Source organism: Pelophylax lessonae (genome assembly GCF_965119305.1).
Source record: "Pelophylax lessonae genome assembly, chromosome: 2".
Lineage (NCBI taxonomy): Eukaryota > Metazoa > Chordata > Amphibia > Anura > Ranidae > Pelophylax > Pelophylax lessonae.
The window spans coordinates 769,482-792,518 of NC_138769.1; the positions used below are offsets into that span (position 1 = coordinate 769,482).

At 49.7% G+C, this 23,037-nt stretch overlaps 1 protein-coding gene across 1 annotated transcript; it reads left to right on the plus strand.

Moving 5' to 3' along the window:
- The first annotated feature begins 11,929 nt into the window (after positions 1–11,929).
- CRYAA (crystallin alpha A) lies at positions 11,930–20,843 on the plus strand. The gene is made up of 3 exons (XM_082247441.1): positions 11,930–12,132; positions 19,212–19,334; positions 20,515–20,843. Exons 1-3 carry the CDS (start codon positions 11,944–11,946, stop codon positions 20,722–20,724), a joined length of 522 nt encoding a protein of 173 aa, XP_082103567.1. The 5' UTR covers positions 11,930–11,943; the 3' UTR covers positions 20,725–20,843.
- Positions 20,844–23,037: the final 2,194 nt, after the last annotated feature.

Below are 23,037 nucleotides of genomic sequence, written 5' to 3' on the forward strand. Positions count from 1 at the left end.
TCAGCGCCTCCTATCAGTGCCTCTTTTAGTGCCTCCTATCAGTGCCTTCTATCAGTGCCTTCTATCAGTGCCTCCTATCAGTGCCTCCTATCAGTGCCACTTTTAGTGCCTCCTATCAGTGCCCCCTATCAGTGCCTCCTATCAGTGCCCTCTATCACTGCCCCCTATCAGTGCCCCCTATCACTTCCCCCAATCAGTGCCCCCTATCAGTGCAGCCAATCAGTGACCCTATCAGTGCCTCCTATCAGTGCTTCCTATCAGTGCCTCTTTTAGTGCCTCCTATCAGTGCCTTCTATCAGTGCCTTCTATCAGTGCCCCTATCAGAGCCTCCTATCAGTGCCTCTATCAGTGCCTTCTATCAGTGCCTCCTATCAGTGCCCCCTATCAGTGCCTCCTATCAGTGCAGTCTATCAGTGCCCCTATCAGCGCCCCATATCAGTGCCTTCTAACAGTCCCTCATATCAGTGCCCCTATCAGTGCCTCCTATCAGTGGCCCCTATAAGTGCCTCTTATCAGTTCCCCCTATCAGTGCAGCCTATCAGTGCCTCCTATCAGTGACCCCTATCAGTGCAGCCTATCAGTACCTCCTATCAGTGCCCCCTATCAGTGCAGCCAATCAGTGCCTCCTATCAGTGCCCCCTATCAGTGCCTCCTATCAGTGCCTCTTTTAGTGCCTCCTATAAGTGCCCCTATCAGTGCCTCCTATCAGTGCCTCTTTTAGTGCCTCCTATCAGTGCCTTATATCAGTGCCTCCTATCAGTGCCTCCTATCAGTGCCACTTTTAGTGCCTCCTATCAGTGCCTCCTATCAGTGCCCTCTATCAGTGCCCCCTATCAGTGCCCCCTATCACTTCCCCCAATCAGTGCCCCCTATCAGTGCAGCCAATCAGTGACCCTATCAGTGCCTCCTATCAGTGCCTCCTATCAGTGCCTTCTATCAGTGCCTCCTATCAGTGCCCCTATCAGAGCCTCCTATCAGTGCCTCTATCAGTGCCCCTCTCAGCGCCCCATATCAGTGCCTTCTAACAGTCCCTCCTATCAGTGCCCCTATCAGTGGCCCCTATAAGTGCCTCTTATCAGTGCCCCCTATCAGTGCAGCCTATCAGTGCCTCCTATCAGTGTCCCCTATCAGTGCAGCCTATCAGTATCTCCTGTCAGTGCCTTCTATCAGTGCCCCCTATCAGTGCAGCCAATCAGTGACTCTATCAGTGCCTCCTATCAGTGCCCCATATCAGTGCCTCATATCAGTGCCTCTTTTAGTGCCTCCTATCAGTGCCCCTATCAGTGCCTCTTTTAGTGCCTCCTATCAGTGCCTCCTCTCTAATAGAAAGTTTATTTTCTCCAGAATAAAAGGGGGATAATGGTTTGCCATATAAAGATGTACAGCTGCCTCCATCCCTGTGTGTAAACATATGGAAAAACCGGAAACAATGGGACTTTAATTGAGGAACAACTGGACATAAAAATTAATTCTGTATTTTATTATATAAACACTGTAACATATACAGAGGAAAAGCACACAGCAGATACAATAAATACATCCAAAATAAATACAATGTTTCTAGGACCAAAAATGGATCACTCAAGAATACAATAGATATGTCATGGTATGGATTCACTGTGTGCTCACATTCTTTACATATATTATGATTATGCTGAACCATCAATATTGAGTAATTTGTCAGCTCAACGCGTTTCACTGACCTCCGTCCATTCATCAGGAGCTTGAATATTTTTGGTGATGTCCTCTCCCTACGGTGATTTCTCCTTCCTGCGGTGATGTCTCCTTCCTGCGGTGATTTCTCCTTCCTGCGGTGATGTCTCCTTCCTGCGGTGATGTCTCCTTCCTGCGGTGATTTCTCCTTCCTGCGGTGATGTCATTTTTCTGCGGTAATGTCTTCTCCCTGTGGTAAAGTCTTCTTTCTGCAGTGATGTATTCTCCCTATTGTGATGTCTTCTTCATTCGGTGATGTCTTCTCCCTGTAACATCACCGGAGGGAGAAGACATCACCGGAGGGAGAAGACATCACCGGAGGAAGAAGACATCACCAGAGGAAGAAGACATCACTGGAGGAAGAAGACATCACCAGAGGAAGAAGACATCACCAGAGGAAGAAGACATCACTGGAGGAAGAAGACATCACCGGAGGGAGAAGACATCACTGGAGGGAGAAGACATCACCGGAGGGAGAAGACATCACCGGAGGGAGAAGACATCACTGGAGGAAGAAGACATCACCGGAGGGAGAGGACATCACCGGAGGAAGAAGACATCACCGGAGGGAGAGTGATGTCTTCTTCCTCCGGTGATGTCCTCTCCCTCCAGTGATGTCTTCTTCCTCTGGTGATGTCTTCTTCCTCCGGTGATGTCTTCTCCCTCCGGTGATGTCTTCTTCCTCCAGTGATGTCTTCTCCCTCCAGTGATGTCTTCTTCCTCCAGTGATGTCTTCTCCCTCCGGTGATGTCTTCTCCCTCCGGTGATGTCTTCTTCCTCCGGTGATGTCTTCTTCCTCTGGTGATGTCTTCTTCCTCTGGTGATGTCTTCTTCCTCCAGTGATGTCTTCTTCCTCTGGTGATGTCTTCTTCCTCCGGTGATGTCTTCTCCCTCCGGTGATGTCCTCTCCCTCCGGTGATGTCTTCTCCCTCCGGTGATGTCTTCTCCCTCCGGTGATGTCTTCTCCCTCCGGTGATGTCTTCTGCCTCCAGTGATGTCTTCTCCCTCTGGTGATGTCCTCTCCCTCCGGTGATGTCTTCTTCCTGCGGTGATGTCTCCTTCCTGCGGTGATTTCTCCTTCCTGCGGTGATGTCTTTTTTCTGCGGTAATGTCTTCTCCCTGTGGTAAAGTCTTCTTTCTGCAGTGATGTATTCTCCCTATTGTGATGTCTTCTTCATTCGGTGATGTCTTCTCCCTGTAACATCACCGTAGGAAGAAGACATCACTGGAGGAAGAAGACATCACCGGAGGGAGAGGACATCACCGGAGGAAGAAGACATCACCGGAGGGAGAGTGATGTCTTCTTCCTCCGGTGATGTCCTCTCCCTCCAGTGATGTCTTCTTCCTCTGGTGATGTCTTCTTCCTCCGGTGATGTCTTCTCCCTCCGGTGATGTCTTCTTCCTCCAGTGATGTCTTCTTCCTCTGGTGATGTCTTCTTCCTCTGGTGATGTCTTCTTCCTCCGGTGATGTCTTCTTCCTCTGGTGATGTCTTCTTCCTCTGGTGATGTCTTCTCCCTCCGGTGATGTCTTCTCCCTCCGGTGATGTCTTCTTCCTCCAGTGATGTCTTCTTCCTCCAGTGATGTCTTCTTCCTCTGGTGATGTCTTCTCCCTCCGGTGATGTCTTCTCCCTCCGGTGATGTCTTCTTCCTCCAGTGATGTCTTCTCCCTCCGGTGATGTCTTCTCCCTCCGGTGATGTCTTCTTCCTCCAGTGATGTCTTCTTCCTCTGGTGATGTCTTCTTCCTCTGGTGATGTCTTCTTCCTCCAGTGATGTCTTCTTCCTCTGGTGATGTCTTCTTCCTCCGGTGATGTCTTCTCCCTCCGGTGATGTCCTCTCCCTCCGGTGATGTCTTCTCCCTCCGGTGATGTCTTCTCCCTCCGGTGATGTCTTCTGCCTCCGGTGATGTCTTCTCCCTCCGGTGATGTCCTCTCCCTCCGGTGATGTCTTCTTCCTGCGGTGATGTCTCCTTCCTGCGGTGATTTCTCCTTCCTGCGGTGATGTCTTTTTTCTGCGGTAATGTCTTCTCGCTGTGGTAAAGTCTTCTTTCTGCAGTGATGTATTCTCCCTATTGTGATGTCTTCTTCCTCCGGTGATGTCCTCTCCCTCCAGTGATGTCTTCTTCCTCTGGTGATGTCTTCTCCCTCCGGTGATGTCTTCTCCCTCCGGTGATGTCTTCTTCCTCCAGTGATGTCTTCTCCCTCCGGTGATGTCTTCTCCCTCCGGTGATGTCTTCTTCCTCCAGTGATGTCTTCTTCCTCTGGTGATGTCTTCTTCCTCTGGTGATGTCTTCTTCCTCCAGTGATGTCTTCTTCCTCTGGTGATGTCTTCTTCCTCCGGTGATGTCTTCTTCCTCTGGTGATGTCTTCTTCCTCTGGTGATGTCTTCTTCCTCCAGTGATGTCTTCTTCCTCCGGTGATGTCTTCTCCCTCCGGTGATGTCCTCTCCCTCCGGTGATGTCTTCTCCCTCCGGTGATGTCTTCTCCCTCCGGTGATGTCCTCTCCCTCCGGTGATGTCTTCTTCCTGCGGTGATGTCTCCTTCCTGCGGTGATTTCTCCTTCCTGCGGTGATGTCTTTTTTCTGCGGTAATGTCTTCTCGCTGTGGTAAAGTCTTCTTTCTGCAGTGATGTATTCTCCCTATTGTGATGTCTTCTTCCTCTGGTGATGTCTTCTTCCTCCGGTGATGTCTTCTCCCTCCGGTGATGTCTTCTTCCTCCAGTGATGTCTTCTTCCTCTGGTGATGTCTTCTTCCTCTGGTGATGTCTTCTCCCTCCGGTGATGTCTTCTTCCTCCAGTGATGTCTTCTTCCTCTGGTGATGTCTTCTTCCTCTGGTGATGTCTTCTCCCTCCGGTGATGTCTTCTCCCTCCGGTGATGTCTTCTTCCTCCAGTGATGTCTTCTTCCTCCAGTGATGTCTTCTTCCTCTGGTGATGTCTTCTTCCTCTGGTGATGTCTTCTCCCTCCGGTGATGTCTTCTTCCTCCAGTGATGTCTTCTTCCTCCAGTGATGTCTTCTTCCTCCAGTGATGTCCTCTCCCTCCGGTGATGTCTTCTCCCTCCGGTGATGTCCTCTCCCTCCGGTGATGTCCTCTCCCTCCGGTGATGTCTTCTCCCTCTGGTGATGTCCTCTCCCTCCGGTGATGTCTTCTCCCTCCGGTGATGTCTTCTCCCTCTGGTGATGTCCTCTCCCTCCGGTGATGTCTTCTCCCTCCGGTGATGTCCTCTCCCTCCGGTGATGTCTTCTCCCTCTGGTGATGTCCTCTCCCTCCGGTGATGTCTTCTCCCTCTGGTGATGTCCTCCCCCTCCGGTGATGCCTTTTGCCTCCGGTGATGTCTTCTTCCTGCGATGATGATACATTGTATACACGTCTCTTCTCTATCACTGATACATTGTATACACGTCTCCTCTCTATCACTGATACATTGTATACACGTCTCCTCTCTATCACTGATACATTGTATACACGTCTCCTCTCTATCACTGATACAATGTATACACGTCTCCTCTCTATCACTGATACATTGTATACACGTCTCTTCTCTATCACTGATACATTGTATACACGTCTCTTCTCTATCACTGATACATTGTATACACGTCTCCTCTCTATCACTGATACATTGTATACACGTCTCCTCTCTATCACTGATACATTGTATACACGTCTCTTCTCTATCACTGATACATTGTATACACGTCTGCGTCTCACGGACTGCGATACTCTGCAGACAGTATCCTGGGACAGCGATGCTCTGCAGACAGAATCTTGGGGACTGTGAAACTCGGCAGAGAGAATCCCGGGACAGCGATGCTCTGCAGGCAGAATTGTGGGAACTGTGATGCTCTGCAGACAGAATCCCGGGACTACGATGCTCTGCAGGCAGAATTCTTGGAACTGTGATGCTCTGCAGACAGAATCCCGGGACTGCGATGCTCTGCAGGCAGAATCCCGGGACAGCGATGCTCTGCAGACAGAATCCCGGGACTGCGATGCTCTGCAGGCAGAATTCTGGGAACTGTGATGCTCTGCAGATAGAATCCCGGGACTGCGATGCTCTGCAGGCAGAATTCTGGGACAGCTATGATCTGCACACAGAATCCTGGGAACTGTGATACTCTGCAGACAGTATCCTGGGACAGCGATGCTCTGCAGACAGAATCCCGGGGACTGCAATGCTCTGCAGACAGAATCCCGGGAACTGTGGTGCTCTGCAGACAGAATCCCAGGAACTGAAATGCTCTGCAGACAGAATCCCGTTAACTGAAATGCTCTGCAGAGAAAATACCAGGACTGTGATGCTCTGCAGACAGAATCCAGGGACTATGATACTCTGCAGACAGAATCCAGGGACTGTGAATCTTTGCACACAGAATCCTGGGGACTGCGATGCTCTGCAGACAGAATCCCAGGACTGCGATGCTCTGCAGACAGAATCCCATGACTTTGATGGTCTGCAGCGAGGAATATACTGGGGTCCTTCTATAGGAATGGACAATTATTGGCAGATGCAAAGCTCTGCACATGGAAGGAGGAAGGTGCAATGCTCTGCAGGTGGAGGCAGTGATGCTCTGCAGCTGGGAACGGCTCTGTTGATCTGATGCCAGTCTGATCTCTTCTATCTACAGCCAGATAATCCGTGCCCTGGCACCGAGCCGCCCCCTGTGCCCCCCCCCCCCCTCCCCTCCTCCACCAGACTGTCACTAATACCCGTCTATTATTCCTCTACATTCCATGTATACCCCCAAATCAGAGGACACCCCCAAATCTGTGCCACCCCCCATCTGTGCCACCCCATCTGTGCCCCCCATCTGTGCCACCCCCACATCTGCCCCCCCCCCGATCCCTCCGCCAGGCTGTCACTAATACCCATCTATTATTCCTCTACATTCCATGTGTACCCCCAAATCAGGAGACACCCCCCAAATCTGTGCCACCCCATCTGTGCCACCCCCATCTGTGCCACCCCCATCTGCCCCCTCCCCTCCTCTGCCAGACTGTCACTAATACCCGTCTATTATTCCTCTACATTCCATGTGTACCCCCAAATCAGGAGACACCCCCCAAATCTGTTCCACCCCATCTGTGCCACCCCCATCTGCCCCCTCTCCTCCACACATATACATTCCATGTGTACCCCCAAATCAGGAGATCAGGAGACACCCCCCAAATCTGTGCCACCCCCCTCCCCCCTACTCCGCCAGGCTGTCACTAATACCCGTCTATTATTCCTCTACATTCCATGTGTACCCCCAAATCAGGAGACCCCCCCAAATCTGTGCCACCCCATCTGTGCCACCCCATCTGTGCCACCCCCATCTGCCCCCTCCCCTCCTCCGCCAGACTGTCACTAATACTCGTCTATTATTCCTTTGCATTCCATGTGTACCCCCAAATCAGAGGACACCCACCAACTGTGCCCCCCCATCTGTGCCCCCCATCTGTGCCACTCCAGATCCCTCCGCCAGACTGTCACTAATACTCGTCTATGATTCCTCTACATTCCATGTGTACCCCGAAATAAAAAGACACCCCATCCGTGCCCCCCATCTGTCCCCCCGATCCCTCCACCAGACTGTCACTAATACCCGTCTATTATTCCTCTAAATTCCATGTGTACCCCCAAATCAGAGGACACCCCCGTCTGTGCCATCGTCCATCTGTGCCCCCCCATCTGCGCAACCCCCCCCCCCCCGATCCATCCGCCAGACTGTCACTAATACCCGTCTATTATTCCTCTACATTTCATGTGTACCCCCAAATCAGAGGACACCCCCAAATCTGTGCCACCCCCCATCTGTGCCCCCCCCGATCCCTCCGCCAAACTGTCACTAATACCCGTCTATTATTCTTATACATTCAATGTGTACCCCCAAATCAGAGGACACCCCCATCTGTGCGACCCCTCATCTGTGCCACCCCCCACCTGTGCCCCCCATCTGTCCCCCCGATCCCTCCAACAGACTGTCACTAATACCCGTCTATTATTCCTCTACATTCCATGTGTACCCCCAAATCAGGAGACACCCCCCAAATCTGTGCCACCCCATCTGTGCCTCCCCCATCTGTCCCCCCCCCCGATCCCTTTGCCAGAATGTCTCTAATATCCGTCTATTATTCCTCTACATTCCATGTGTACCCCCTAATCAGAGGACACCCCCCAAATCTGTGCCACCCCCTATCTGTGTCCCCCCTCATCTGCCCCCCGCGTTGATCCCTCCGCCAGAGTGTCTCTAATACCCGTCTATCATTCTACATTCCATGTGTAACCCCTAATAAAAGGAGACTCCCCAAATCTGTGACACCCCACCAATACCTGTCATATCCAGAGACCGCCCCCCATCTGTGCCAACCCACCAATACCTGTCATATCCAGAGACCCCCCCATCTGTGACACCCCACCAATACCTGTCATATCCAGAGACCCCCCATCTGTGACACCCCACCAATACCTGTCATATCCAGAGACCCCCCCCCATCTGTGACACCCCACCAATACCTGTCATATCCAGAGACCCCCCCATCTGTGACACCCCACCAATACCTGTCATATCCAGAGACCCCCCCACCTGTGACACCCCCACCAATACCTGTCATATCCAGAGACCCCCCATCTGTGACACCCCACCAATACCTGTCATATCCAGAGACCCCCCCCCCATCTGTGACACCCCACCAATACCTGTCATATCCAGAGACCCCCCATCTGTGCCAACCCACCAATAAATGTCAAATACAGAGACCCCCATCTGTGATACCCCACCAATACCTGTCATATTCAGAGACCCCCCCCATCTGTGCCACCCCCCCAATACCTGTCATATTCAGAGACCCCCAATCTGTGACACCCCACCAATACCTGTCATATCCAGAGACCCCCCCCCATCTGTGCCACCCCACCAATACCTGTCATATCCAGAGACCCCCCCCATCTGTGACACCCCACCAATACCTGTCATATCCAGAGACCCCCCATCTGTGACACCCCACCAATACCTGTCATATCCAGAGACCCCCCCCATCTGTGACACCCCACCAATACCTGTCATATCCAGAGACCCCCCCCCCCCCATCTGTGACACCCCACCAATACCTGTCATATCCAGAGACCCCCATCTGTGACATCCCACCAATACCTGTCATATTCAGAGACCCCCCCCCCATCTGTGCCACCCCCCAATACCTGTCATATTCAGAGACCCCCAATCTGTGACACCCCACCAATACCTGTCATATCCAGAGACCCCCCATCTGTGCCACCCCACCAATACCTGTCATACCTAGAGACCCCCCCCCCATCTGTGCCACCCCACCAATACCTGTCATACCCAGAGACCCCCCCCCCCATCTGTGACACCCCACCAATACCTGTCATATCCAGAGACCCCCCATCTGTGACACCCCACCAATACCTGTCATATCCAGAGACCCCCCCCCCCATCTGTGCCACCCCACCAATACCTGTCATACCCAGAGACCCCCCCCCCCATCTATGACACCCCACCAATACCTGTCATATCCAGAGACCCCCCCCCTCATCTGTGACACCCCACCAATACCTGTCATATCCAGAGACCCCCCCCATCTGTGCCAACCCACCAATACCTGTCATATCCAGAGACCCCCCCATCTGTGACACCCCACCAATAACTGTCATATCCAGAGACCCCCCCTCCCATCTGTGACACCCTACCAATACCTGTCATATCCAGAGACCCCCCCATCTGTGACACCCCACCAATACCTGTCATATCCAGAGACCCCCCCATCTGTGACACCCCACCAATACCTGTCATATCCAGAGACCCCCCCATCTGTGACACCCCACCAATACCTGTTATATCCAGAGACCCCCCATCTGTGACATCCCACCAATACCTGTCATATCCAGAGACCCCCATCTGTGACATCCCACCAATACCTGTCATATCCAGAGACCCCCCCCATCTGTGACACCCCACCAATACCTGTCATATCCAGAGACCCCCCCATCTGTGACACCCCACCAATACCTGTCATATCCAGAGGCCCCCCCCCATCTGTGACACCCCACCAATACCTGTTATATCCAGAGACCCCCATCTGTGCCACCCCACCAATACCTGTCATATCCAGAGACCCCCCCCATCTGTGCCACCCCACCAATACCTGTCATATCCAGAGACCCCCCCCCCCATCTGTGCCACCCCACCAATACCAGTCATATCCAGAGACCCCCCCCATCTGTGACACCCCACCAATACCTGTCATATCCAGAGACCCCCCATCTGTGCCACCCCACCAATACCAGTCATATCCAGAGACCCCCCCATCTGTACCACCCCACCAATACCTGTCATATCCAGAGACCCCCCATCTGTGACACCCCACCAATACCTGTCATATCCAGAGACCCCCGATCTGTGCCACCCCACCAATACCTGTCATATCCAGAGACCCCTTGTGAGGGTACTCGCTGTCACTGGGAGTGAAAGAAAGATACCTATTGGACACTGAGAATATGGTTTGGATTACTTCATGTGGGAGAGTAATATTTATCAACAACATCTCTCAAGAAATATATGAAGAATATTGCTGGCCTGTTTGATTCTGAACATGTTCATTGAAAGAGCCAATCACATTGTCCTCTGCTCCATGTCCTTCAATGTCAGAGACGGACAGTCTGTCACTGGTGGTCTCTTCCTATTGTCTGTGTATTGAGGTGTGATGTGGATTCTGTTAAGTCTGTCTGTCCCATTGTTAATTGTTAATGAACTCACATATTGCTTCTGTCCAGATGGCAAGATAATTAGTTCAGGTAAATTTTTTATTTCTGTATACAATTTCATCTACATATGATAATGTAATCAGGCAACCCCTGACCTGTGTGTGGTAATCTGATCAGGAGGGGGAGGTCCATGCTGTATATGAATTCTGTGTGACTGTTCAATAAAGGAGATTCCAGTACAAGCTAAGTTGTCGGCTAGCTTTGTATGGGGGGGCTGGGAAAATCTGATATCTATGTTGAAGACTGGAGGAAGCCGTATTCTGACGGAAGCCCACAAACACAGTGTGGGTCACGGTTCCCTTACACCCCCCATCTGTGACACCCCACCAATACCCCCTCATGTAAACCAAACTGACCGAAGTGGCCCAGAGTGGACACCAATGACCCCAGTGTAACACCAGTGTCCATACTGAACTCTGACCTGTGGGGGTTGGGGGGGGAGGGGTCTGTCTGTAGGGAAGATGCCCTTGTCTCTCAGCATTGGGAAAAGGTGCCTTGTAAGGCGGGGGTGGGGGGGAGTTTGGTTCCCTCCCATTATTTTGGAAGCCATGTGGCCTGGTACAGGATTGCGGTGCACCCCCCCCCCCCCCCCCCCCCCACACACACACACACACACACACACATGCTTTATGTTATTTAAAGGATTTGGGGATTTTCAATGTTGCCCTTTTACATAAACTTTACAAAAAGTCCCTCCCCCTCCCGGCAGGTAACCTTCCAACTCTATAACATCAGCTCGCAAATTAACCCATCAACACGGTGAATAGATTCACCGACTTCAATAGGGATCAATAGGGAGCAGCACAATGTTCAGTGTCCTCCAACTACCAAACTTTGCCCGAATCGTTCATCCCTACTCAGATCTGATCCGAATCTTCTCATCTGTGAGATCTGATCTGAATCTTCTCATCTGTGAGATCTGATCCGAATCTTCTCATCTGTGAGATCTGATCCGAATCTTCTCATCTGTGAGATCTGATCCGAGTCTTCTCATCTGTGAGATCTGATCCGAATCTTCTCATCTGTGAGATCTGATCCGAGTCTTCTCATCTGTGAGATCTGATCTGAATCTCAGCATTTGTTGTTATCTGCCGATGGTCCTCTGGTCGGTGAGATCTGATCTCAATCTTCTGGTCTGTGAGATCGGAGTCTTCTCATCTGTGAGCTCTGATCTGAATCTCGGCATTAGTCGGTATCTGCCGCCGTTGGTCCTCTCGGTGGGCGCAGAGCCCGGGGCCGTCCAGCACAGAAGGGAATTTTGCTGTCACAGTGAAAGTTGTGACAATGAGGGGGTGGGTGGGGGGGGGGGTCAGTCTATGAAATGTGCTGACGGTTGGGAGTCGGTGAGGTAATGTCTCTCGGTGTAATCCCCTCCCCCGGCACACTGTAATCCCCCCGGGGGTATATAAGGGGGAAGGGTGACCAGGGCAGTTTACAGGTCTGCTTCTGTCTTCACCTCTCAGCCATGGACATCACCATCCAGCACCCCTGGTTCAAGCGTGCCCTGGGGCCCTTCTACCCCAACCGCCTCTTCGACCAGGTCTTCGGGGAAGGAATGTTTGACTACGACCTCTTTCCTTTCCTGTCCTCCACCATCAGCCCCTACTACAGGCAAAGCTTCTTCCGAGGATTCCTGGACTCCGGCATTTCTGAGGTGAGGGGGCAGTTAGGGGCCCCTGTCACACGGGTCACTCATACAAGGGTCCCCATCCTGTGCTTACAGGGGTCTGATAGACTCACCCATACAGTAGTCTCTATCATGAGCAGAAGGGTCTGGGATAGTCCCCCATACAATGACCTACATCCTGCCACCAGAGGGTCTGGGATAGTCCCCCATACAATGGCCTACATCCTGCCACCAGAGGATCTGGGATAGTCCCCCATACAATGGCCTACATCCTGCCACCAGAGGGTCTGGGATAGTCCCCCATACAATGGCCTACATCCTGCCACCAGAGGGTCTGGGATAGTCCCCCATACAATGGCCTACATCCTGCCACCAGAGGATCTGGGATAGTCCCCCATACAATGGCCTACATCCTGCCACCAGAGGGTCTGGGATAGTCCCCCATACAATGGCCTACATCCTGCCACCAGAGGGTCTGGGATAGTCCCCCATACAATGGCCTACATCCTGCCACCAGAGGGTCTGGGATAGCCCCCCCATACAATGACCTACATCCTACCACCAGAGGGTCTGGGACAGTCCCCCATACAATGGCCTACATCCTACCACCAGAGGGTCTGGGATAGTCCCCCATACAATGGTCTACATCCTACCACCAGAGGGTTTGGGATAGCCCCCCATACAATGGCCTACATTCTGCCACCAGAGGGTCTGGGATAGTAAACCATACAATGACCTACATCCTGTAGTAAGGGGGTCTAGCAGGTTCACATATACAATGGCCAACATTCTGTTGCCAGAAGGACTAGGACATTCCCCTATACAACGGTCTACATCCTGGGATAGTCACCCATGCAATGGCCTACATCCTACCACCAGAGGGTCTAGCAGAGTCACCCATACAATAGTCTCCACCCTGCAGTCAGAAGGGCTGGGAGAGTCGCCCATACAATGGCCTACATCCTACCACCAGAGGGTCTGGGATAGTCCCCCATACAATGGCCTACATCCTACCACCAGAGGGTCTGGGATAGTCCCCCATACAATGGCCTACATCCTACCACCAGAGGGTCTAGCAGAGTCACCCATACAATGGTCTCCACCCTGCAGTCAGAAGGGCTGGGAGAGTCGCCCATACAATGGTTCCCATCTTGTAGTCAGAAGGGTCTAGGAAAATTCCATGGTCTCAATCCTTTTGTCAGGGGGTCCTTGCACAGTCATTAATACAATGACCTCCATCCAGCGGTCAAGGGGAATCTGGGAGAGTCTCACATTGGTCTTTGTCTTGCAGTCAGAGGAGTTTGGAAAAGTTACCTTTGTAATGGTTCCAGTTCAGTAGTCAGAGGGGTCTGGGACAATCCACCATATAACAGCTTTCATCCTGAGGGTCTAAGACAGTCACCCATACACTTACCTACATTCTATGGTAAAGGTATGGTAAAGGGGTCCAGCAGAGTCACCCATACACTTACCTACATTCTATGGTAAAGGTGTGGTAAAGGGGTCCAGCAGAGTCACCCATACACTTACCTACATTCTATGGTAAAGGTATGGTAAAGGGGTCCAGCAGAGTCACCCATACACTTACCTACATTCTATGGTAAAGGTATGGTAAAGGGGTCCAGCAGAGTCACCCATACACTTACCTACATTCTATGGTAAAGGTATGGTAAAGGGGTCCAGCAGAGTCACCCATACACTTACCTACATTCTATGGTAAAGGTATGGTAAAGGGGTCCAGCAGAGTCACCCATACAACAGCTTACATTCTGTAGTCAGAGGGGTCTGGGTGAGTCACTCATTTCATGGTCTCCATCCTTTTGTTGGGGGGTCTGGGATAGTCATTAATCTTACAGTCAGAGGGGTCTAGAAACGTTATTAATACAGTGACCTCCATCGGTGAGGTCTGAGAAAGTCACCTTTCCTTTGCTGAATCTTGCAGTGAGAGGGGTCTGGGAGGGTCACCCATATAAATGGCCTCCATCCTGTGGTCAGAGGGGTCTGGGAGGGTCACCCATATAAATGGCCTCCATCCTGTGGTCAGAGGGGTCTGGGAGGGTCACCCATACAATGGCCTCCATCCTGTGGTCAGAGGGGTCTGGGAGGGTCACCCATACAATGGCCTCCATCCTGTGGTCAGAGGGGTCTAGGAGAGCCACTAATTCCTCATTCTCCACCAGAAGGGCCTGAGAGTCACTCATAGAATAGTCTCTATCTCATGGTCTGGGAGAGCCCCTCCTCATACATCGGTCTTCATCCTGTGGTCAAAAGACTTTGGTTGAGTTACATGTTTGATTGTCCTGTGGTCGGGGGGATGGTGGGGAATCTGGGAGTGACTCACACATTAGTCTCCATCCTTTGGTCTGGGGGGATCTTGGAGAGACACTCATACAATAATCTCTATCCCATGGTCTGGGAGAGTCACCTATACATTGCTATCCCTCCTATGGTCCGTGGGGATCTGGGAGGATCACTCATACAACAGTCTCTATGGTCTGGGGGAACCATTCAAAAGACTTTGCTTGAGTTACACATATGATTGTCGCCATCCTGTGGTCAGTGGAGGTATCTGGGAGAGTCTTCATCTTGCAGGCAGAGGGGTCTGGAAGGGGTCACCTATGTAATGGTCACTCACAATTAAGTGGTCAGGGGGGTCTGGGAAACCCACCCATACAATATTCTACATCTTTTAGTAGAGGAGCTGAAGGTATCGTAGTAGAGGAGCTGTAGGTCTTGTAGTAGAGGAGCTGTAGGTTCTGTAGTAGAGGAGCTGTAGGTTCTGTAGTAGAGGAGCTGTAGGTCTTGTAGTAGAGGAGCTGTAGGTCTTGTAGTAGAGGAGCTGTAGGTCTTGTAGTAGAGGAGCTGTAGGTTCTGTAGTAGAGGAGCTGTAGGTCTTGTAGTAGAGGAGCTGTAGGTCTTGTAGTAGAGGAGCTGTAGGTTCTGTAGTAGAGGAGCTGTAGGTTCTGTAGTAGAGGAGCTGTAGGTCTTGTAGTAGAGGAGCTGTAGGTCTTGTAGTAGAGGAGCTGTAGGTTCTGTAGTAGAGGAGCTGTAGGTTCTGTAGTAGAGGAGCTGTAGGTCTTGTAGTAGAGGAGCTGTAGGTTCTGTAGTAGAGGAGCTGTAGGTTCTGTAGTAGAGGAGCTGTAGGTCTTGTAGTAGAGGAGCTGTAGGTCTTGTAGTAGAGGAGCTGTAGGTCTTGTAGTAGAGGAGCTGTAGGTTCTGTAGTAGAGGAGCTGTAGGTCTTGTAGTAGAGGAGCTGTAGGTCTTGTAGTAGAGGAGCTGTAGGTCTTGTAGTAGAGGAGCTGTAGGACTTGTAGTAGAGGAGCTGTAGGTTCTGTAGTAGAGGAGCTGTAGGTCTTGTAGTAGAGGAGCTGTAGGACTTGTAGTAGAGGAGCTGTAGGTCTTGTAGTAGAGGAGCTGTAGGTCTTGTAGTAGAGGAGCTGTAGGTCTTGTAGTAGAGGAGCTGTAGGTTCTGTAGTAGAGGAGCTGTAGGTTCTGTAGTAGAGGAGCTGTAGGTCTTGTAGTAGAGGAGCTGTAGGTCTTGTAGTAGAGGAGCTGTAGGTCTTGTAGTAGAGGAGCTGTAGGTTCTGTAGTAGAGGAGCTGTAGGTCTTGTAGTAGAGGAGCTGTAGGTCTTGTAGTAGAGGAGCTGTAGGTTCTGTAGTAGAGGAGCTGTAGGTTCTGTAGTAGAGGAGCTGTAGGTCTTGTAGTAGAGGAGCTGTAGGTCTTGTAGTAGAGGAGCTGTAGGTTCTGTAGTAGAGGAGCTGTAGGTTCTGTAGTAGAGGAGCTGTAGGTCTTGTAGTAGAGGAGCTGTAGGTTCTGTAGTAGAGGAGCTGTAGGTTCTGTAGTAGAGGAGCTGTAGGTCTTGTAGTAGAGGAGCTGTAGGTTCTGTAGTAGAGGAGCTGTAGGTCTTGTAGTAGAGGAGCTGTAGGTCTTGTAGTAGAGGAGCTGTAGGTTCTGTAGTAGAGGAGCTGTAGGTCTTGTAGTAGAGGAGCTGTAGGTCTTGTAGTAGAGGAGCTGTAGGTCTTGTAGTAGAGGAGCTGTAGGACTTGTAGTAGAGGAGCTGTAGGTTCTGTAGTAGAGGAGCTGTAGGTCTTGTAGTAGAGGAGCTGTAGGACTTGTAGTAGAGGAGCTGTAGGTCTTGTAGTAGAGGAGCTGTAGGTCTTGTAGTAGAGGAGCTGTAGGACTTGTAGTAGAGGAGCTGTAGGTCTTGTAGTAGAGGAGCTGTAGGTTCTGTAGTAGAGGCAGTGCTGTATCCTGGCCTAGGCCAACAAGGCCCAGGCCTAGGGCGGCACTTTGCAGGGGGGCAGCAAAAAAAGATTTCATTATTTGTATAATGTCTATGGACTTCCTATTTATTATACAAACAAGTGAAATAATCCTATAATTACAATTAGTGGCAGCAAACACAAGTCCAAATATCTTAAAAGAGTAATCTTACTTAACCCGTGACATGAGGCTGTACTAATGGGCAATGATGAGGCCACACTAAAATGCTGCACTGACGTGCAGTAAAGAGGCGGCACTGATAACGCTGCACTGATGAGGCTGAACGTGTGGGAACTGATAAAGCTATGCTGATGGGCACTGATAGACTGTGGTTATGGTCTGTGGTTTACAGATGACAGGGTGGGTCATAAACAGGAAGGGGTGTGGGCTTTACAGGAAAGGGTGGGTCATATTTTAATTAGGGGATGCACAAGTTTCGTCAGGCCTAGGGCAGCACAAAACCTAAATACACCACTGAGTAGAGGAGCTGTAGGTCTTGTAGTAGAGGAGCTGTAGGTTCTGTAGTAGAGGAGCTGTAGGTCTTGTAGTAGAGGAGCTGTAGGTTCTGTAGTAGAGGAGCTGTAAGTATCGTAGTAGAAGAGCTGTAAGTATCGTAGTAGAGGAGCTGTAGGTCTTGTAGTAGAGGAGCTGTAGGTATCGGCCTAGTAGAATAGCTGTAAGTATCGTAGTAGAGGAGCTGTAGGTCTTGTAGTAGAGGAGCTGTAGGTATCGGCCTAGTAGAATAGCTGTAAGTATCGTAGTAGAGGAGCTGTATATATCGGCCAAGTAGAATAGCTGTAAGTATCGTAGTAGAGGAGCTGTAGGTATCGTAGTAGAGGAGCTGTAGGTATCGGCCTAGTAGAATAGCTGTAAGTATCGTAGTAGAGGAGCTGTAGGTTCTGTAGTAGAGGAGCTGTAGGTCTTGTAGTAGAGGAGCTGTAGGTCTTGTAGTAGAGGAGCTGTAGGTCTTATAGTAGAGGAGCTGTAGGTTCTGTAGTAGAGGAGCTGTAGGTCTTGTAGTAGAGGAGCTGTAGGTTCTGTAGTAGAGGAGCTGTAAGTATCGTAGTAGAAGAGCTGTAAGTATCGTAGTAGAGGAGCTGTAGGTCTTGTAGTAGAGGAGCTGTAGGTATCGGCCTAGTAGAATAGCTGTAAGTATCGTAGTAGAGGAGCTGTATATATCGGCCAAGTAGAATAGCTGTAAGTATCGTAGTAGAGGAGCTGTAGGTATCGTAGTAGAGGAGCTGTAGGTATCGGCCTAGTAGAATAGCTGTAAGTATCGTAGTAGAGGAGCTGTAAGTATCGTAGTAGAGGAGCTGTAAATATCGTAGTAGAGGAGCTGTAGGTCTTGTAGTAGAGGAGCTGTAGGTATCGGCCTAGTAGAGGAGCTGTAGGTCTTGTAGTAGAGGAGCTGTAGGTATCGGCCTAGTAGAATAGCTGTAAGTATCGCAGTAGAGAAGCTATAGGCTCTGTAGTAGAATAGCTGTAAGTATCGTAGTATAGGAGCTGTAGGTATCGGCCTAGTAGAGGAGCTGTAGGTCTTGTAGTAGAGGAACTGTAGGTATCAGCCTAGTAGAATAGCTGTTAGTATCGTAGTAGAGGAGCTGTAGGTATCGTAGTAGAGGAGCTGAAGGTATCGGCCTAGTAGAATAGCTGCAAGTATCGTAGTAGAATAGCTGTAAGTATCGTAGTAGAGGAGTTGTAAATATCGTAGTAGAGGAGCTGTAGGTCTTGTAGTAGAGGAGCTGTAGGTATCGGCCTAGTAGAATAGCTGTAAGTATCGTAGTATAGGAGCTGTAGGTATCGGCCTAGTAGAGGAGCTGTAGGTCTTGTAGTAGAGGAACTGTAGGTATTGGCCTAGTAGAATAGCTGTTAGTATCGTAGTAGAGGAGCTGTGGGTCTTGTAGTAGAGGAGCTGTAGGTATCGGCCTAGTAGAATAGCTGTAAGTATCGTAGTAGAATAGCTGTAAGTATCGTAGTATAGGAGCTGTAGGTCTTGTAGTAGAGGAGCTGTAGGTCTTGTAGTAGAGGAGCTGTAGGTTCTGTAGTAGAGGAGCTGTAAGTATCGCAGTAGAGAAGCTGTAGGCTCTGTAGTAGAATAGCTGTAAGTATCGTAGTAGAGGAGCTGTAGGTATCGGCCTATTAGAATAGCTGTAAGTATCGTAGTAGAGGAGCTGTAGGTATCGGCCTAGTAGAGGAGCTGTAGGTCTTGTAGTAGAGGAACTGTAGGTATCAGCCTAGTAGAATAGCTGTTAGTATCGTAGTAGAGGAGCTGTAGGTATCGTAGTAGAGGAGCTGTAGGTATCGGCCTAGTAGAATAGCTGTAAGTATCGTAGTAGAATAGCTGTAAGTATCGTAGTAGAGGAGCTGTAAATATCGTAGTAGAGGAGCTGTAGGTATCGGCCTATTAGAATAGCTGTAAGTATCGTAGTAGAGGAGCTGTAGGTATCGGCCTATTAGAATAGCTGTAAGTATCGTAGTAGAGGAGCTGTAGGTCTTGTAGTAGAGGAACTGTAGGTATCAGCCTAGTAGAATAGCTGTTAGTATCGTAGTAGAGGAGCTGTAGGTCTTGTAGTAAAGGAGCTGTAGGTTCTGTAGTAGAGGGGCTGTAGGTCTTGTAGTAGAATAGCTGTAAGTATCGGCCTAGTAGAGGAGCTTCCAGTAGCTGGATGCCTTCTGACCCCCAATTTCGGTGGCTATTTTCTGGATGGTCATCTGGCCTTTGGTGTGCTGAGGGCCTGCTATCTTCCTTCGGGTGGTCATGAGTCTCTAGACGTGGGATAAAATATAACATACTGTCCTCATATACAAAGCTTTACACACTGACCATGCTTCCTCCTCATAGGTGCGTTCAGATCGCGATCGTTTCACCATTAACTTGGATGTGAAGCATTTCTCCCCCGAAGATCTGACTGTGAAGATTCTGGATGACTTTGTGGAAATCCATGGAAAGCACAGTGAGAGGCAGGTGGGTGTCGGAATAAGTTGAGTGACATCATCAACGCAGATCAGAGATCGCTGATGTCACAGTTGTAGCAGATACACAAATTGTCTTTATGCTGCATGTGTGTGGCCCAGTGGGAATAGCCGAATGTTTCTTTCCTACATGTAAGAGTTCTAGGTCTAAAGTCTTCTACATGTAAGAGTTCCAGGTCTAAAGTCTTCTACATGTAAGAGTTCCAGGTCTAAAGTCTTCTACATGTAAGAGTTCTAGGTCTAAAGTCTTCTACATGTAAGAGTTCTAGGTCTAAAGTCTTCTACATGTAAGAGTTCTAGGTCTAAAGTCTTCTACATGTAAGAGTTCCAGGTCTAAAGTCTTGTACATGTAAGAGTTCCAGGTCTAAAGTCTTCTACATGTAAGAGTTCCAGGTCTAAAGTCTTCTACATGTAAGAGTTCTAGGTCTAAAGTCTTCTACATGTAAGAGTTCTAGGTCTAAAGTCTTCTACATGTAAGAGTTCTAGGTCTAAATTCTTCTACATGTAAGAGTTCCAGGTCTAAAGTCTTCTACATGTAAGAGTTCCAGGTCTAAAGTCTTCTACATGTAAGAGTTCTAGGTCTAAAGTCTTCTACATGTAAGAGTTCTAGGTCTAAAGTCTTCTACAGTCCATCATCACTATTACGGTAGATTCTAGAAGGACCTAGAACGAAGGAGGGCGGTAGCTGCTTGTGAATGATCCCCGTGTTATGGAAAATGTGGAAATTGCACTCCAACCTACGATGACTCAGATTCCTCAAACTGCCGATGCCTTCACAGAGGTCCTACATCAATGTTAGCCAAGTACTGGCATGGTACAGACTGTATGTGGTGGTTTGGATTCAGGGACGGGGGGAGGGGGGGTGTATATATATATATATATATCTTTCTGTATTTTGAGAATATAACAATTTTAGGTTGTTTTCTTCCGATCTACCAGAACCATGCTGTGTGAGGTTCCACATAAATAATCCTTTCAGCTAGACACTAGACAGGACCCCACACTATCGTTGGTAGATCTAAAGACAATTGTACAATTGGACCGTAATTAGAATTTACGGACTTTCCTTTATCTGTGAGATCCATCAAGGTGACCTGTCATGCTGTATATGTCCTTAATGAGATGACGTCACCTGGTCTTATGCACTGACTTTCTCTCGCTCTCCCCACCAGGATGACCATGGCTACATTTCCCGGGAGTTCCACCGCCGCTACCGCCTCCCCTCCAACCTGGACCAATCATCTATCAGCTGCTCACTCTCTGCTGATGGCATCTTGACCTTCAGTGGACCAAAACTGATGTCAAGCCTGGACTCCAGCCATGGCGAGAGGCCAATCCCTGTGTCTAGAGAGGAAAAGCCCACCTCTGCCCCCTCCTCCTAAATATGAGGGTCCCCCAGAACCCTTTACTCATAAGCTGTACCCCTTCTTATCCTCCAGCTCTGTACCCTAAGTCTCTGCAGACGTCTCTGTACGGATCGCAAGGCCAAATAATCAATAAATGTTTCCTCAATCAGCTTTTTGTGTCCGCCATTCACTGGGGTGACCATTCTGTGAAGGGCAATGACTTTATGGGGACAGGATGATGGGGGGTAGCCATAATTACCGATGATGGTAACGGGGACAACAAAGAGTATCTACACTCCTGAAGTTCCTCTGAGCTGCATTCTATTATTCCTCATGACATGTCGAGGTTTCTGGGCCGGTACACAGGGTGGGGGTGGGGGGGATACAATAGGACGGTGACTGAAAATGGCTCTGGTTGGGTTCCTTCACCTAAAACTTCCTGTTATTGTTTTTCTTCTCTGATGCTTTATCATCTAAAGGCCAGTTTTCCAGTTCCAGACTGGCCCCTGGCTGGGTCCATAGTGAAAGTTGCCTGCAGTAGTTTGTGTCCCTGCCCTACCCACCAAAATGAAAAAAGTGTATTATTGAGTTATTGATTACCAAATGCAATTCATAGCCAAAGGTTTGTGGATCCCTGAACATCACACCTATGTGAACTTGCTAGATATTCCATCACTAAACCAAGGCCATTAATAAGGAGTTGTTCCCCCCTCCCCCATGGTCATTAACAGAGGCATAACTAGAACCTTCAGGGCCCAGGTGCAAGAAACCATTAAGGGCAACCCGGACCCCTGGCTGGGGCCCTTCCCTTCAAGCCTGGGGCTCTTCGCACTGATCCTGGGGCCCTTTACTCTCGTTGTGGGACCCTTTCACAAGTTCTGCAGTGGGCCCCCTTCCTGCCATCTTGGGGCCTCCCCACGGTGGTGGAATGCCAGGCCCCGGCTGCAAGTGTGACCTTTGCGATCCTGGAAGTTCACCCACTGGCGTCAGTAGTTTTTATTTTTTGGTATTTTAATTGTATTATTTTTTATAATTTTATTTTATTTTTTTTACAGTGTGACTGACTATGACTCTGTCCATTCAGAAAAGGAAGGAGCTGGTAAATTACATATTTACTGACCCCTTCCTGGTTCTCTATTGTGACACATCCCCTGCAGCAGCTGTCAGGAAAGGGGAGGGAGCACGGTGGGTTGGGGGGGGGGGACCAGGGGAGCACACAGGGGCCCAGAGACAGCAGAACACAAGTGAACTGGATAGGAGGAGTGGGGGGGGGCAGCATACATAGGAACCAATCTCCTCCATTTTCCTCCTGCAGCTACTGGAAGAAAAAGGAGGACAGTGATTTCTCTACATGCTACCCCCGTCCCTCCTCCTATCCAGGTGTACAGGGGAGATGCACAGGCCCGGAGCATGGGGCCCGGTTGCAATTGCAACCCCTGTAGTTACGCCCCTGGTCATTAATATGAGGTTGCCCTTTTTGTGGCTATAACATCCTCCACTCTTCCGGAAACGATTTCCACAAGATCTTGGAGGATGTCTGTGGGAGTTTGCGCCCATTTGTGAGGTCAGGTACTGATGTTGAATGAGAAGATCTGGCTCCATGTTTGGCACCAAAAAAAGGCCTGGCTTACCGTCAGTGTTCCAATTCATCCCAAAGGTGTTCAGTAGGGTTGAGGTCAGAGCTCTGTTGTAGACACTCAAGCTCCTCCATGACCTTCTATCCTTGTGGTAACAGTTTGGTGAAGACCCTTTTCTATTCCATCCAAAGCCAGCTCCATAAAGACATGGTGTGACCAGTGTTTGGTGTGATCAAATCAAGTGTCCTGTACAGAGCCCTGACCTCAACCCAACTTTTGGAAGACCTTTGGGATTGAGTCTTTTCATCCAATCAGTACCTGCCCTCAACCCTAATGAACATTTTTGGGAACAGATCATCTCATTCCAAAGGTGTCCAATAGGTTTTAGGTCATGGAGGAACGTGAGTGTCCTGCACAGAGCCCTGAGTTCATCCCTATTGAACACCTTTGAGATGAATTGACTATTTTGGTTTCCCTTGTGCCAAAAGAACATTTGTGAGGTCAGGTACTGATGTTGGATGAGAAGACCTGACTCACACATCAGACCTCACATTTGGGACTTGGCTCACCACCATCATTCCAATTCATCCCAAAGCTGTTCAGTGTAACGCTCCTGCGTTTTCTGAACAATGTGGATTTGCAGCTGCAGAAATACTCCACTCAGTAGTCATGTAGAGAAACGCTGAGATACCAATCCCAACTCCCAAGACTCATCACTGTGGATAGTCTCTGATTCAGCATACAAATATACACACTCAATAAGATGTTCCTG

Excerpts from the sequence above, each read along its gene's own strand:
- CRYAA (XM_082247441.1), top strand. The coding sequence starts at position 11,944 with ATGGACATCACCATCCAGCACCCCTGGTTCAAGCGTGCCCTGGGGCCC. Across the intron at positions 12,133-19,211 it reads TGGACTCCGGCATTTCTGAG|GTGCGTTCAGATCGCGATCG; the intron begins GTGAGGGGGCAG and ends TCCTCCTCATAG. Across the intron at positions 19,335-20,514 it reads GAAAGCACAGTGAGAGGCAG|GATGACCATGGCTACATTTC; the intron begins GTGGGTGTCGGA and ends TCTCCCCACCAG.